The sequence below is a fragment of the Ambystoma mexicanum genome, chromosome 12 (assembly GCF_040938575.1).
Source record: "Ambystoma mexicanum isolate Mex_15411 chromosome 12, UKY_AmexF1_1, whole genome shotgun sequence".
NCBI classification, from domain to species: Eukaryota; Metazoa; Chordata; class Amphibia; order Caudata; family Ambystomatidae; genus Ambystoma; species Ambystoma mexicanum.
The window spans coordinates 804,943,294-804,961,141 of record NC_090936.1 but is presented as its reverse complement, the minus strand read 5'-3'; the positions used below and the strand labels follow the sequence as shown (position 1 = coordinate 804,961,141).

General features: G+C 44.3%; 1 protein-coding gene across 1 annotated transcript in view; it reads left to right on the top strand.

Annotated features, from left to right (window-relative positions):
• LOC138514670 (serine/threonine-protein phosphatase 6 regulatory ankyrin repeat subunit C-like) overlaps window positions 1-17,848 on the top strand; it is a 1,495,665-nt gene that overhangs the window by 1,014,408 nt on the left and 463,409 nt on the right. The window contains exon 13 of the mRNA XM_069630097.1: window positions 10,886-11,005. Within this exon, the coding sequence (XP_069486198.1) occupies window positions 10,886-11,005 (120 nt within the window). The remainder of the gene's footprint in view (window positions 1-10,885; window positions 11,006-17,848) is intronic.

The following is a 17,848-nucleotide window of genomic DNA, read 5'->3' as shown; positions in this document are numbered from 1 at the left end:
TACTCTACAGAGTCCAGATCAGTTTGAGCTTTTTCTAATGCCTGCAGTTGCTTGTTTGCCAGATCTTGGCCCTCGGCATATTTGTCCTGTATTGCTCCAATATGGAGGTACAGATATGCTGCTATTTTGGCAATCTTGCTTTGCTCTTCCTTTACCGTAGGGGCCATATACCGTTCACTCAGGGCCACATGCAATAGACCCTGATCTTGCCATATGTCTAATCCTGTTGCAGTGGTCTGTTCTGTGATTGCCTGCAACCACACATTCTGATCCTGCTCTGTCCATTCACCCCTTACAAATAATTTATGCAGTAGGTGTTCTTTAGCCATATTGATTTCTACCAAGGTCGCCATTCTGGAAATATTAATGTCCTTTCTGACTTACAGGAGTTTATTTTATTTTTGCAAAACAGACCAATTCCTTAGAGCGTTCCTATTGAGGGGAGCTTTTCACAGTGTAACACAGCGCGGTAGCCCAACATGGATTATGTACCCCGTTAGTTAGCACACTGTATTAGACTGTCACAAGTGGTATGTCTAATTCAGAAATCCCGGATGAGCCTCCAATCTTGTAAGTGATTTCAACCCGACACTCCACCCAAGTCAATGCCTAGCGTGTGGTGCGCAGCTGGAACCCTTAATTATTTATTTATGTCTATAAGTTATTTTATTTCTGAACAATATACCCTTATATCACGCCCCTCTCTTTGAATCCCAGCCCCGGTCACACTGAACCAGGAAGCAAGCTGTTTTGCAAAGTTAAAAAGATTTAGTTTAGGTATTTTCACAATATGTATTAATCACACTATTTAATGGTTTATACAATGATCACCAATCGGGTGATGTTGCAATAAATCTCTTTAATCACACGGAGTATTGGTAGAAAAAATAATGCAGCATAGAAATAATACTTTTGTGTGGGTTCAATCAAAAGGCAAGTGATCACTCTTTCCCCCTGCACACTACTCAATTTCCCCAATATGCAGTATAAAGAGTTGGAAGGAGAGAAAACAGGTTTCAGGAATACACACTCAACAATTACAGTATCAATCCCAATTTCCCCCCAGCAAACACAGGGAAAAACAGGAATGATTGCAACTTGTCAAAATGGTTTTGAATGTGGCTTTGAATGAAATGGTAAAAACACTGAAAATGGATTTAGTTATTGACTAAAATGGTTTCAATACTAGTGGGAGCCCCTTTGTATAGTTTCAGATAAACCCTAGCAATGATTATTGAATAACTAGCAAGTTGAAAACTTAATTCTGACGACGGATGCAATGTACAGCTGTTTCACATGTGATGGATTTGGGTTTGTTGGAAAGCTGAGGATGTTAGCTTCAAGTGGACACTTAAATTTCGTTTCTAGCATACACGGTAATGAAGTGATGAAGGTTTTTGTGGAGGTCGATTTGGATTCTTTAAATAAGATGATGGTTAACACCCAGCAAGGATGTTGGATATTTCCTGATGTTGTGAACCATGATTTTGCAATTTCAGCAACCAAGAGTGACTCAGCATTTTACACAGAGCCCTGCAGAACCTCACCTGCATGAAGTGGCCCGCGAACACCGCGAGTGAAAGCAACCACAAGGACTGTGAACTTCACAAGGATATCCCAGACCCCAGATTTCAGCTCACTGTCCCCATTAAGAGGAATGTTTTCGGGACCATTTACCTGAGACGGTTGCCTAAACACGTGCCTGGTGGAATTTCCTCCACATAGCACTCCACGATTTTCCTTTACATACAGACTTCGTCCTGATGAATGCTGTGGTAGATACAAGGCTCATCTAGCCCGTGCAGATGGCTGAAACACCCCGGTGTAGACACACCTTTCACTCACAGTGCAGTGTCACTGTTATCTGAAAGAACATTGTGTTTTTTTGTCTTGTTTTTCATTGTTTAGAAAATGTTCAGTTGCACCTACCATAATGCTGTCTATTAGATCATGACAGTAAGAGAGTCACCTCTTGATTTGATACACAAGCATTTGATCTCAATATTGTTTATGCTCTTGTGATTTCGTTCTGTATGTTTGTTTTAGGAAAAATTTGGTGAAAAATATATTTTATCAACCAATTCATTTTATGGTACCTCGTATAAAATTGAAAAAATTACCCCAATAGGATACCACAAATTGAGTGTCTATTTTCAATTGTTTTGACCACATGGGGTAAAGGAGAGTGCGAAGGCGATATTTTTCTTGACCTATTCAATTGTATCCTTGTCTCTAAGTAGCCTTCATGGGCAGAATAGGTTCCTCGCCTGGAGCCCGAATGTGTAAATGTAATAATGACAATACATCTATGTGTTTGGCTCTAGAAAATGCGGACAATACCTCTCTGTGTTTAGCTCAAGGTAATGATGACTTAATGCCAGTTTTCAACAACCTGTGGTGAACAATAGGCCCCCTCTCATTACCGGAGCAAGAATAAAGGGCCGACGTGAGTATATCGGCGAGAGGCAGAGCCACAATGCACAGTGGAGCCGGCTGTTGCGCAAATGGATGCAAACGCCGAAGCGAGACACTGCCATCCCAATATGGAGGAATACTGAGACTGAGGAGCTTAGACGAACAAAAGCGAAGCTTACCTGGAGGCATGACCATGCTGAGGATGTGGTGGGCCTGGTTCCTGCAAACTAACGCTAAAACCAAGAACTTAGTGACGAGTGAATCCTATGCTCCGATGAGAGAACAGAAGGGCGAGAGAACTCAATGACAAGCAGAGTCCGAAAATCGCTCATATCCAGTCCTGAAGACCAGCAGACTGTGAAGAATGCCAACTCTCCTGAAAAGACATACCCTCACTGGAACGTGGAAGGTAGGCGGGCATGCAGGTTGAAGGGGGAAGATATAGGAAAGAGTGAGTGGGGAACAGGGAAGAAGTGTCCTAACACCATACTAGCGTTACAGAGACCCAGAGAGAAAGACTGAACAAGTGAAAGGGAAGGGTTACGGGAACCCGAGAAACCCAAAGAGGATAAACCTCCAGAAGGGTCACAAAAACCTACAAGAGCTGAGAGAAAGACCAAGAAGAAAGGGTTTACCGATAACCCAGAGAGTGAATTACTGGGACAGAAAAAACAAAGTAAGCAAACAACATACACGAGGGGAGTCCGGAGGCACCCAAAAATCTAGTGGGGAAAGGGCACCACAAGTGGTGGAGGGGGATCAGGGAAATATCCCTCCGTCTAATAAACTTTTTAAATATTTTTTTTTTCTGGAACTTAAGACTTTTCTGTTGTGGTACTTTGGAAACTTAATGAACTTTGATAAACTGCCAAGAACTGTGAAATAATGAGAACTGTTCAACTTAGAATCCAGAGCCAGCAGGATTCCTGGAACACCTGGGAAATATTCTAGTATTCAACACTAAGTGCAGAGCACGCCACCTCATTTTCTTTTATTTTGTGTAAGTGGTAGGGCCAGTTTAGTGGCTAGGTTTGGACAAAGGACTATTTTTCTTTTGGCTATAGACAAGCACCTTAGTTTAGTTTGATAGGAAGGGAACACTCCTTTACCATTACGTGTAGTGAGGAGTTTTACTTTTAAGTTGAGTAAAGTTACTTGAAAAGTATATTCCCTGATCCGAGTCCTTCTTCTGGGTTGCCACAGTACATACGTCAGGTTTTGCCAATATTGACCCAGGTACTCAAGCATTTTGTTAGGTAGTTACATTTAATAGACATGCATTAGGGAAGTTAGGGTGGGCAGCAGCGGGGAGGCTGTGATCCTCTGCAGCTCCTTTACTCTAGCATTGGTACAGAAGTTGCCAACATCCCTATATCCCACTTTGCTCTCTAGCACAGCTGGTAAACAGAGGGGCCAGGGAATTATGTGGTGCTTTCAGAGAGCTGGGACACTCCGCTTCTAAGTCATGGCACTGGAGCTTCCTTTTTACGTCCTTCTCTTTTCTACTTAGTATGTCAGCAGTAAAAACCAAAAAAGAAAACAATGGGTTCCCTAAACCCACGATAGTGTTTGCCTATGATGGCCCAATGATATATATAAGTCATATATCTATTTCCATAGTACTCAAAACGTCCCATTTTCCTACTGCTCCAGTGTATGGAAGTAAAGTACCATTCTTTTATATGTTTTTCCTTTAATCCCTTACTGAGACAGGATCTTATTCTTTAGAACATAATGAACTGAGTAAATCCATCCTAGATCTGGCTTCAGGGCATTTTCAGGTAGCATGGGGTTGAAATCTACCGAGACGAATTGAAACTCCCACAGCAAGATGTGGACACATGCAAGAATGAACTCACCACAGCAAATTGGAGGGCTTTGACGGCACTGGGTCTACCAATAACAGAGCTGCCACAAGTGCCCTCAGGCCTTCAAGAGGAACACAAGAAGACCAAGAGAGGCAACATATTCCTATTGGCATGGGACAATGATTTTGGTATTAATCCCTTTTTAGGGATAACAACCTTTCGAATGAACCTGTTAAAGGACACTCTGGCCTGCAAAACTCCTGGGTAATCACATATTTTGCCCAATTTTATTTTTCACCCAAACTCCAGGGAGTGGGGCCCGAGATAATGAGTTGGGGACTATGTGCACACATACCTCTGAAATAAGCTGGTGGCATCCACTAGGAAGGAAATGCAGATTGAGTGACATGGGCCCTCTCTCTCTTTGGGAAGTCTTCTGTCAACCCGTCTATTGATCGCAGAATTGTGGTATTTTCTAACTACTACTGCTATGATATTATGAAGGGTTTACAGTAAATAAAGCTTGGCAGAAATACAAGGACTGGTTCTTCAATAAATATCCTGGAAGTGATATAGAATGCCAAGTTGTCTAGTGATTCTCTGGATATGGAGGTTATCAGCAATTGAGCCGAGAGAGCTTTGTTTTTTAGGGAATGGCAATGTGTCCATATTTCATGAATGCCATAAAGGGATCCTGCTCAAGGTTTGTTCCAACAAAGGGGGCTCGGGGGCACAGGCCCGTAACACAGAGTATGAAGCAGGCAACTTTTCGGTGATGAGTGGGTGAAGGAGTTGGGCAAATACAAAAAGTTCAGATCTCTGCCGGGCAGCCAGAAGCACAGGTCCTTTGACACACTGTATTACCATCATGGCCGGTCAAGTGGCACAGCGAGTAGAACGCTCACTTTGACATCGGTGCAGAGCCTGTTAACGCAGGTTCGAATCATGGCGGGGCCAAACTCAGCCTTTCATCCTTCCGAGGTCGATAAATGAGAACCACACACCATGGGTAATAATAAGAAGCGCTCAGATACCTGAGGATTCGTAGCGCTATATAAGTGCCAAATTATTATTATCATCATCCTAGTTACTTTATTTTGGTATATAACCATAAAAGTACATTACAAAACTGTGCATAGAACAAGATCATAAAAACACATAGTAAATGGACAAATACTTATCAATACAGAATACAAATAACAGTCATTAAACAAGATATAAAATTAAAGTTCATTTAATTATACTAATTTAAAACTTCATTTATACTAAATTGATTTCCTGTATACAAACAATGATTTTATTCATAATCTATTCCTATAGCTTCAGAGAGGGTCCTTAACCTCTACAACCTTTTGCAGCCTTAGAGCAATGTTGGGGGTTCATTGTTACTAATCTCTCTCTCCTCCTCCAAGCCTTATATGGGTAGTTAAAACAGAAAAGATTATGGGCCTCATTACGAGGTTGCCGGCAGTAACGGCGGCCTACCGGCAATCTCGGCTTACCGTTTCTGCCGCTCGATATCCCAGTATTACCAGGATATTACTACGACTCCATGGGCATGGGAACACTGAAGCACCGGAACAGTTGTTTAGGAATGCTTGCAAGTGATAAGATTGTAGATGGACAAACGAACAGTGGTCCAGGACATCAATGAGTTAGGTGGGACTTGTTTCAAACCTTTTACCAAACTGGACAAAATGTGTTGTGAGTTTTGCATTCATAATTGTGTCAATGTCCAGGAGGAATACTTCCAGGCATATTGAATCTTATGATTGACTGGTGTTCCTGTCAATGGTCAGACGCAAGCAAATGAAAGCTACACAGGTCTCTATTTCTCAAATTACAGAACGAATGGGGTCCTTTAAGATAGGCCTCTTTGTATCCTTTCTAAATGCTCATCTTGTAACATTTTCAATTGGAGGCCAGATCCCTCTGCCAAACTAGCAGATGCATTTTTTCAGGATTGTGGAGGAGGAGCTCACTACACTTTATTTCCTTTCTCTGTGACAGCCCATGCTGTCTTCATGCTCAATTGCAGAGCAGAACAATGCTTTTTCCCATATTCAGAGACATTCTGTTATACCCACTGCTACACCCGTATCCAGTTGTGCTTGAAGGTTCCCTTCGACTGAAGGCTTGGCTGGGTGAATATTGTCCCTGAGGGAAGTTCTTCAGATTATTTTAGATTGATTTGCAAGTCATGGCTTCTAGTACAATCAGTCTATCATTCTGCCTTCTGCCTGGAGACCATGGTGTATAAATAGAGATCTGAATCTTTTCAGAACTCGATTAACTCAGGTGATAAATCTTTTGGCTAAGTTTGTAGCTAGTTTTATTGTACCAAACAGTCATTATAAATAGATTGGTTATTTCTTATAGGCATGCATTAGTTAATGTGTTTCTATTGGGGGTTCCCACTGGGTTGCAGACCTCTTGAGGGCATCTGGGTTAGTCATCCACTTACTTCAAGGTACTCTAGCTTGTGGGATGTTAACAACGGGTGTTTCATGAATAGGGACTTGTAACTTCAGGCTCTTTTGCCCAAATTGGATAAGCCTATGCCTCTGGTTTCATTCAGGACGATGCACAGTGTCAGAGCCTAGGATCTGTCAAGACCGTCTATCTCCCAGGCACCAGATAAGCTCAAGGAATAATGACTTTCCTTCTTCAGATAATTTTTTGAATGTTTGTGTGATCAGATGCCTTAAGGTGTACGAGGGTCATATTTTTGATCTAAGAACGTGCGTGGATCAGTTATTTATTTCTTTGCAAGTAACCTTTCACCTGGTTTCCTCCCCCACTCCAGCTAGAATCTAGAGAACCCCCAAAAAATGCCAAATGGATAATATGTATGATATGATATGTTATTTATAACGCGCTTAATACCCAGAGGTTTCTAAGCGCAGACCCGGGGATCGAACCTGTGTTGCTTCGTGTTGTCTTGCTTCCAAAGCAAGCACGTTGCCGCTGAGCTATCCTCCCGGGCTGCCACCACTATTGCATGCTGTCACCACACCCTACTCCCAGTATAGTCCCTGGGCTATCCACCACTTGCCAAAATCAGCGCAACGGACCAAAACAAACTAACACACACACACACATTCATACAGCAATCACTCTATCATTCACACAAGCATCCATCACCCTACACTCACTCATAACACAAGCATACACGCATCCATATATATGTTTAGATTAAAAAAATGAACATAAACGTACCTTCTACAGGGGCCTGCGCGTGAGTGCTGAAATGCCCCACTCCAGGCTGCTCTGTCTGTATGTGCGAGGAGGCGCAGTAGCTCCCCCTCACACATACAGACATGCAGCACCCCAGCCAATATTTTCAATGAGCTATGCATTGCAGACGAAGCAAAATGCTCCAGCCTTACATGGCTCAGTGGGCATGTGCGGCTGGGGCACTGAACAGAACTGTCAAAGGGAAATAGTGTTTCCCTTTGACAGTTCAGCCAGCCAAGGAGCACTCCCCTGGCTGAAAAAGGCAGTTGAGGGAGTGCTTATTGTTTCACTGGGCTGTCTCCTTAGCTCCTCCACAATGGGTAAGGGGGCCACCTTGTGGGCGCCCCCTCGCCATTATGGATGAGCCGCCAGGCTCAGACTGGCCTATTGGGCAATAAGGCAATGCATGTATCAAAAATGCAAAATGCTAGTGTATGCCATTTAAAATCGGTCACTTTTTTTGGCCAATGTGGGCCAGTTTGATGAGTTACTTCTCTATGCAGTTAGATTTTCACCATTGAGCAGTTAGTAATTTTGACCATTGTTGCTGAATAAATATTCTTTACATATCACAATTTACTTACAGTTTAACAAAAAGCACCCCCTTTGGGTACTATTCAAATAGTCTCTGACTAAAGGAATGACTATCCATTTACAACTGCGGGCCACTTTTTCATTGGTGTCTGAGACAGTTTCATGCTTCTACCCGACCATGTGAGCCGCCATTTCTTCCAATCTAAAAAAAAATAGTTTTTTTAATTTATTTTTTTTAGATTTCATGCTGGCCTCTCACGGTCCCCCGGGGAAGCGGTCGCGGCCCACTGTGGGGCTGTGACCCACAGTTTGAATACCGCTGAGCTAGATGTTTAGGTGGATTTTGTTGAAGGCGGACACTGAAATGTCCATGGTTGGTGACCATTCTACAAGAGGGTCCAAGGCTTCCAATGCTTTTTGGTCACTGGGGGTCATTCATAGGTCAACTGACTGGCTGAGTGAGTAGATGTTTCATAGGTTTCACTGTAAACCTGTTGTGCATGCTTCATTGTTGGTCTTATTTGTCTTTTAACTTGCACAATTGGAAACCTTGATGCCACACAATAGAATGTCTATTCTTCTTAGTAATTGTTATGACAACCAGTCAGGATTCTATTATTGGCATGCAGGGAAATATTGTCCCACTCTTTTGCCGGTCCCTCCCTCGTATCCTCTTCTGTTTTGAGCTAAAAGGGGCTTCAATTGATCCCATATGGTCTTCTTAGGGTGGGGATAGTTATTTGCTCACATGTTGGATTCGGACTGTAGTGGCAGTCATGATGTGCCTCCTGAGGTTGGCGTTGTGATTGTCTAGAAGATTTTAATGGAAAAAAGACATGTTGGGGACTATAGACATGGTTGTAAGATTGACAGAGATATGATTCGGTCAGAATGAGTGGACACAAGTCTGATTATGTGAACTGTAATTTTTTTATTTTTTATTATTTATTGTTTGGCTGTATGGAACAACCTTTCAACAATTACAAAATGAATAAAAACATATAAACATATTACAATTCAATTCATCAATATTATTTTTTGTTTCTTAGTGCTGAAATAATGAATAGAAAATGTGAATGCATAATCTGTGACATTAAATCACAACGCTCCATCAAAAAATTGCTAGGAACAATCAACATTCTTACTGGTCTGATGCTCTATCTTTGGTCTGCCAACTAGAGAGAGAGGCACAGGTAGGATACTGATAGCCCCTTGCTCTCCTGTTGGTCACGAATCTGGGAGTCTCTTCTTTCTCCCCTGCTCACATTCTGGTATAAAAAGTTCAGGGAGAGAGACAGTCTGCACATAGAACTTTTATGGAGAGGGGTGTGTAGTATGTTCACCCTTTAATCAAGTAAAAGAAAGAGAAGACAAATTGCAATCCTGCCCGAATAGAAAGCAACCTTAAAGACTGTTTCAATAGAAGTGATGAGGGGGCGAGTTGCAGGGAAGATGTCATATTCAGCTCATCGAAAGGCTATTTTTGGGATATGAGTGACCATTTTCTGATGGCAGTTTGCTATGTCTGTAATAGACCCAGACATAAGTGCAGTGGGTCGGGCCAGGATCCGCTTTCTGGAGAAGAATACACCAGACAGAACCTGCTCCAGTTAAGACACTGAACGGATTAGACTTCTGAGAAACTACCACAAGGAAGACTAAGTGACAAGAAGAACGATAGCACACATGTAGGTAAGGGAGGCGAGGTCTTGAGATGTATCATCTGTCCTGCTGGCAGACCATTACACACTGCCTGGAAATCACGTGGCAGGAAGGAAGCGACCGTCCGCATGGATGATCGGGAAACTATTAGGGAACATCCTTCAGAGAGTGCAATGATGCAGACAAGTTTCCTTTGGTTTTGCAGATGGCGAACGTGGCCCCTGCTGTATGTGGCAAATTGTGCATCTGGGAAAAGGTCTTGTGACAATCAGCCTCATCGTGAGTTTGGCGGTAATTCATTGGTAAATCCACGGAATTATAGCCAACCTTGCTTAACATTACTGCTACTCACTCCTGTGAATTTTCCACAAGTTTACGAGTGGTGGCACGGTGGTGGAAGTGCGGCATTTTGGAGTCCATAGGACACAATGGATAATGTATCGACATTCACATGAGTGGTAATTCTGCTGTGGTAATTCAAATGATTTTTAGTGGTAAGGTTGATGATTTATCTTGAGCTTTTTTTTGGTGAAGGTGCAACCTCCAGTTTACTGCCGAAACTCAGAGTATGGCAGTGCAGTAATGTGGAGGTAATGAAATTACTGTCACTTAACTGCGCTGTAATCATGCTCGTAATAAACGGCAATATATATAATAAAGGCCAGCTATGGTTTTAGCAAGTTAAGCATGACATTTAAATTCATGTACATGTGTCACACACCGATTGCTGGAGCTTTACTTCAGTTAAAAATCAACTCGATTTGAAAGCACACTTTTATCGCATGGCAAATATTTTTTTCATAAAATGTATCCTGGACAGATTTTGCTCTTCTATGAACTACAAATAGCTGCTCTATCGCCGTCTTCCCAACCTGACCCCTCAACTCACTCCAGTGGCGCTTAGAAATGTGATTTTGTATACTATGCCTCTTTAATTTGAAGCCCTTGCCCCCTTTGGTTAATGTTACGTTTGTGAGTCAACTGTTTCTGGGTTTTTTCCCTCCCAGGTTTATGTCCCACTTTTGTTTACACCCTTATAAAAGGACTCTCCATTTGTTCTCATCTTTGTAACAAGCACCCATTGGGGGAGGCCTCTGCCATCTCTAAATGTGTCATTGTAAGTCATTTCTGATCTCAATTGGCATCTTTGTTCGTCAAATAAATATACATTCAAATATTCCTTTTTTCGGGGACATGGTCAACCTGACTTGATGTATTTTGCCTTGTAGTTATTACTGAGTCATGGTGCTGATATAAATTGGACTGACGCTGATGGCAATACTGCTCTTCACATGGTGTCCTATGGTGAGCCAGGAGAGAAATCCCGCTTGGACTGTTTGCAAATCTTGGTAATGAACGCGCTGTTTATTTTACTGCAATTCTTTTATAGTGACAACTCATGTATTGCTTGCCATAGATAACTGAATCACAAAACATTTTTTATCGTTCTGCCATGTGCTGGTAATCTTGACATATCCACTGAAAATAAAGCCTCATTACAAGTGGGCTGATCCAAAAAAAATGCAGTTTGTCCTTGCCGGCGGGAGCCACGGATCTCCCGATAGGCCGGACCTGCTGGTAGATCAGGCCCGTACTAGAAAGAAATGCCTGAATCTCCGGCACCGGCAAGGCCGGTGCTGGTGATACAAGCAATACCATCCCATGGAGTCCTTACGGACTTCATAGGAAGTTACCGGCTCTCCACCGCTGGTAATATCCCAGAAATAGAAGAATATTAGGCGGCGGAGACGGTAAGGGCAGTTTGCCGGTATCCCGCCAGTAATACCGGTGCGATAGTGGCAAACTGGAAATGACGGCCAATTGTGATTAGGAAATACAAATTTATACATCAGTTATACAGGTTTATTTTCATTTCAAAGTAATATAAAGGAAACCATAATTGTATGTATGTATTCATTGTTCGCGTGTTGGGCGCTTATATAGGAAGTACTTACTCTTTCAAAGCATCCACAGGGCAACAGGGAGGGGACAAGGGGATGAGAAACAATTAAAATATTACATAATGTGGGGGGAGACAAACCTACTATGCCTTGCGAGTGTTCAGTACGTGCAAGTGCAGAAGGAAGGGGGAATGGGATAGGTGCTGGGGTGCTCATGGATGAGCAACAGGTGAAGTGCAATGTAAGGTAAGTGTGAGCCTCCAAGGGTGGAGGGTGAGCCGAGGCAAAAACTGGGGGCAATTCAGTGTGGGAGGTCAGGGCCCCGAGGATGCATAAGAGTCCTGAACACCAAGCATGCAACTGTGAGATTAGCAAAGGAGAGGGGAAGGGGAGGAGGAGGTAAAGAGGAAAGTCTTGAGGACCTTCCGGAATTTAAGAAAGTCCTGCTCAAGATGAAGGGGGAGGCTGTTCCAAAGAAGGGAGCCAGCTGAGGAAAGCGATTGGCCTCCTGCACTCTGTTTAGCAAAACACTTTACACACAAAGAGTTGGTGCCAGAGGAGCACAGAGATCTAGAGGGGGAATATTTAGTAAGAGAGATTTGCAGATAGTGTGGTACCCTGCCCCAGACAGCCTTGTGGATTATAAAGAGGGATTTGAATTTAATCCTGGAAGCAACCAGGAGTTAGTGAAGACTTTTTAGGGCAGTCGATATGCAGTGCCTGGGCTTGAGGCCAAGGATAAGTTTTGCTGCCCTATTATGAATTAGCTGGTGGGGTCGCAGAGTAGAGGAAGGTAGATTCAGGAGTAGGCTATTGCAATAGTCAAGCCTAGAGAGAACCAGGGCTTGGGTAACATTGAACTCCTGAGGGAAGGTGAGAAAAGGTACATTTCTTTGAGAAGGAAGAGCTGAAAGTGGGACTTCTTGGCAATGTCTTGAGTGTGAGGGGGTAGGAAAGAGAGGAGTCGAAGATGACTCCAAGGTTTCTGTCGTCAGAAGAGGGAGCAGGGGAAGAGCCCATGGAAGAAGGCCAGAGTGAATCGAGGAAGTCGGGAGCAGGGGTCCCAATGGGAAGGATCTCCGTTTTGTTGACATTGAGGCAGAGATCATTGGAAGTGCACCAGGCCTGGATGGTAGAAAGGCAGTCAGGGATGATGGAAGGTGGAAGAGGGTCAGGAGGGAGTTTGAAGAAGAGTTGGGTGTTGTCAGCATAACACTGGATGTTGGGGGAGAAAGAGGAGATGAGGAGTGCCAGCTGAGTAAGGTAGATGTTAGAGCCAACGCGAAAGAACAGAACCCTGGGGGCACCACAGGTGAAGAAGGAAGTAGGAGAGGAGAAGGCGCCTAGGATGACTTGGGAGGAGCGGTCAGTTAGGAAGGAAGTTCACCAGTCCAGTGCCCGCTCCGAAATACCATGGGTGTCGTGGAGCCTTTGTATGAGGATGGAGTGGTTGACTGTGTCTAATGTAGAGGAGAGATCAAGAAGGATGAGGACAGCAGGGGAGTTGGAATCCAGGGATGCAAGAAGTTCTTCACAGGTGTTGTTCAGAAGAGCAGTTTCCATGCCTCTGGATGCTCAGAGTCCAGATTGATGGTTGTGGAGACCACCAAAAAGTTCAGTGTGATAGTTGAGTTGGGACAGGGCAAACTTCTCCAGCAGTTTCCCCAGAAAGGGGGGCGATGGAGATAGGGCAGTAGGTGACTGGACAGGAAGAGTCTGCTGATGGTTTTTTAAGGAGGGGGCACACAAGGGAGTGCTTGAGGGAGGAGGGGAAAAGAAAAAGTAGCAAAGCAGTGGTTACAGAGATCAGTGAGTGCAGGGGCAAGAGAGATAATGTTGTCCTTTATGTTTCTGGACGAGCAAGGGGAAACCTGTTTGGAAGAGATCTTCATGGATCGGACAACTCTGGTGACTTCTTCCCGTGAGACAAGGGCAAAGGAGGGCAAGGAAGAAGGAGGAGGGTGAGTGGCCAAGGGATGCAAGGGGTTGAGGGATGGGTTGGGAGAGTGAGTGACAAGGCTGTTCCGGATGTTCTGAGTTTTGGTGGTGAAGTGAGTGGCGAGTGTGTTACAGAGGGCCTGAGAAGGAATGGGGGAAGAGGATACTGAAGAAGCGTTTGCTAGTTCCCTGCAGATTATGAAAAGTTCAGCTGTGTTGTTGGATGCACTAGATACCCGTGCCTGAATGTGGACCCTTTTCATGGCAAGGTCAGAGATTCTGTATTGCCTTTGGAATAGGTGGCAGGCCAGTTTGGCAGAGGGTGAGCCTGAGGTTTGCCACTTCCGTTCCACAGCTCTGCACTTTTGTTACAGGGCTACAAGTCCGGAGTCGTACCAAGTGTTATGCTTAGTGGCGGGTTTCAAGCGGATCCTCATGACTGGGGCAAGAATGTCAAGGGTTTTGTTGATCGACAAGTGTAAGTTGCTGAGAGCAGTGTTGGTGGTAGCGTCTGAGTTGGGAGGGCAAGGGAGACAAAGGTGGAAATGAAGGCATATGTTTGAGAGCAAGGTTGGCAGGGCTGTTGGAGGAGTTGTCACAAGGCCATAGGGACCCAGGTGGGAGGAGAGAAGAGAGTGGACAGACCAAGAGAGAAGGGTTACCAGGGGAGATGAGAGAGAGAGGTCAGAGTGGATGAGGGCATCCAGAGTGTGTACAGCAAAGTGAGTTGAACCAGAAGGGGAATGGAGAGGGATAGAGGTGCAGAGGTCAATGAAAATTGTGGGCACTGTGACAGGAGGGTCCAATTGGATGTTAAAGTCACCCAGGAGGAGCAGGTTGGGGGAGGTTGAAAGTAAGGAGGAATGGAAATTATCCCATTCAGAGAAGAACAGGGAGGTAGTGCCTGGAGGCCAGTTAATGGTAGCAATGGTCAGGGTGGAGGAGAGAGAGATATCCAACTTGCACACCAGGCTCTCAAAGGAGGAGTAGAGCTGAGTGGGTAAGATGGAAGAAGGAACCCACTCAGGGAAGATTAAGGCAACCCAACTGCCAGCACAGTGAGGTCGAGGCCTGGAAATTATCTTAAAGCTGTCAGGTAGGAGGAAATCAAAAGCGGTGACTGAGCTGGCTTTGAACCATGCCTTAGTAAGAGCGAGAATGTCAAGGTCAGTGTCTTCAAGAAGGAACCAGATGCCAGCAGTGTTTGGTGGCTGAAAGGGAGCTAAGAGTCGCCAGGTGGAGACAATCTCTGCCTTTGAAGGTTTTCTGAGGTGGAGTATAGGGGTGCAGTACTTCAGTCAGAAGGGCAGACAGAGGTGGAAGTAGAGGGAGAGGCAGGTGAAGGAAGATAGTTAATGAGGGTTGGCAGGAACCGGTCAAAGAGAAGGAGGTTGGCCTGAGGACCTTGAACCAGTATAGTGCCATGGTGGCACTAATGACGCAGCGTGATGAGAAGAAGCTCACCAAGAGGACTTCCCACTTGTTTCCACCATTAATGGGAGAGGATGTGAAAGGGGAAAGAGTAGAGATGAGTTGAAAAGTCCATAGGTTTGGAGAGGGGACAGAAACAAGGATATCAGTGAAGATCTCTCTGGAGGATGCACAGACTGTCTGCGATAGGAAGGCCAGGATTTGCACCCACAATGTCTTTTTTGTACTTTTTCCGTCCACATTTTGTGAGAGAGGGAGGATAGGTGTAGATTGAGAGATGGTGTGTGCCATCTCAGTGGCAGAGGATAGATGCAAGGAGGGAAAAGAAAAAAGAGGGGGGCTGCAGTGCCCAGTCCTGGCCCTTACTCACAGACGGCCTAGTAGTTAAGGAGGACACAAAAGAAATGCAGAGCAATAGGTGGGGTGCAGGGTTCGATTTTTTTTAAAGGAATACAATGCAGTGGACAAAAGGGATGCAAGATATGAAATGACATGCACCTAAATTTGATTTTTTAAAAAATGAATACAATGCTGTGCACAAAATGTATGTGAGACGTAAGGAGGAAACACAACATGAAATGAATTTACCAGTTTTAGAACACTTTGTGCAGTGACATAAAAAGAAGGTCAAGGGAGAAGCAAAATAGGAATGGCACAGTTATGTTTGATACAGATAGCTGGAGCAGTCAATAGGACAGGTCAGCGTCACTCATGTTTTCGCAGAAAGAGGGGCCAGGGGTGCTGTGGTCCAAGTTCAGGAGAAAGATGAGCACAGGAGGCAGCAGCATTGTCTGTGGGACTGTTGGGTGTCCTGACCCACGTTTGAGCTATCATGCTGCAACAATTGGTGCTGTGGGCTTAGAAAATCCAAGATGGCCAAAAAGCCCACATGTGCGCCAGAATCCAGGAGAACCACGCAGTTTGTGCTTACACCAAAATGGCTGCCTAACTTGCCACCCACCAGCGCGAGCATGATGGGCCAGGGTGCCATGAGTGGAATGGGTGCCAAAGGTAAAACAGCAGCGCCTGTTAGCTCAAAAACGCTTTAAAATTACCTTTGGTTTCTCTGAATGCCAGCTCAAAATGCCTATTTTCAAACATTGCAACACATCCAATAATCTCACTGAACACCAGCGGACATCTGGCAGAATGAAGTATGTGTGCATACAAAATCTGGGAAGATGAAGAGCCCAGAACAATGTTCATAACAAAACTGGCTGAGCTATGCATGTCAGCAGCCTAACTGAAACTGGATTAAAACCACCAAAATCGAAATGTTTAAATTAACTGAGTGACCTACTTTTGAGTGTCACATAGTTTGTAACTGTTAAAATGTCATAGTTTTGAACTTAGAATCAGCATTCTAGCTGCATATGTAAAAATTGTATTGACTTAAACTGGGGAACAAAAAGTGACATTTTAGCTGAAAACTGGCTTAAAGAGATTCCAATTCTGCCTGACAGGTTCCCAGGCCTGTCTGCATTCTGTTGCCTCTGCCAAAAGGAGGTTGCACACTCTCTGATTGAATTACCAGGGGACTGCAAGAAACTAAACAAAGTGCCCAGGCAGATGGTTTATTTGGGGGGTCGTAAATGGCTTCCTTTTGAACAAAGCCCTTCCTTGACTCAGGCAAATGTTATATTGGGGCGTCGTAAAAGTGGCTACTCTTGGCAGAAACGGGGAGGGGCAGCCCCCTCTGAGGACAGGCTGAGCTTAAAGAAAGTGGATAGACTGGTTTCTCCACCATGTGACCTGGGAAGACACACCCCTGTTGGCCAGAATATGATTTTAAGAAAGATGTATGGTGCGGACTTGTCAAAATTATCTAAATGATACCATAATTCTTGTGATTTTTCTGCCCACAGTTTAAGAGGTTTTAGGACCCGGTGGTATGATCTGGGGGTTTACGAGCGGAAAAGAGGTTGTTACTCTAAATGTATGCAGGTTAAAAACCAGACACTTCCTTATCTAAATGCCCACTTGCCTTGCACACAATTGTATAAATTTGGAGAAAAATCTGATATGGGGAAAGCTACTAAAAAGCGCAAAACGTTACCATTTCTTTACCCAAGCTCCTAGAAACGCCAGGGCTGGAACAGTGCCTCCCATCAGTAATGCATGATGTGTGTATGCAATGACAAACAACTGTGTATCTGTGGAATATGTATTTGGGTCAAATATAGATTTGTGTGGAATTTGACAGGGGAGTGTCCTTTCTGCAGGCCATAAAAAAGCATCACCATGACTCACATTTCCTTTCCCCTATCAAGGAAGAGAGAAAAGCTTGACCAATGATCAGTTGAGAGAGGGGCTGGCTTAGTGATGCTGCGCACACACCCACTTTCAAAAGACATAAAAAGAGCCACTGGGAGCTAGAGAGGACATTCAAATCCAGTTGCTGCGGAGCGTTTTGCCGGACCACACAACATCCAGAAGATACCAGTTCCAGACTGACTCTAGCTACATACTCCAGAACCTAGAACTTATACTTTAGAACCTAAATCAGAGGCCTAAACCCACAAGCTGAGTTCTCTGCAGCAGGCCTCAAATCATTGCAAGCTACTCACAGCCGGACAAGCTGCTTGAATCCCTCGCCAAGAACTTTTGCTAGGACCAGTGCAGAGATCCAGGAGCCGTGCAGAGACCGCTGTATCCGGAGAGACCAGACCAGTGCCAGACCCGACCAGACCAGACCGTGCAGAACCGCAGACCCAGAGACCAGATCGCTGTGAAGTGCCGCTAGCCTGATTGATCAGATCTGTGACGAGACCCAGTCCTTCCAAATATATTGTGAGTACAGCTAGGACGGGGAAAAACCAAATCTCTTAGTTTAAAGTAATACAATTCAATCTATTTAACCTAAGTAGAACTGCCTCCTGTCACCTGTCATTTGTAAAGCTGCACCACTGTCATTTGTCAATT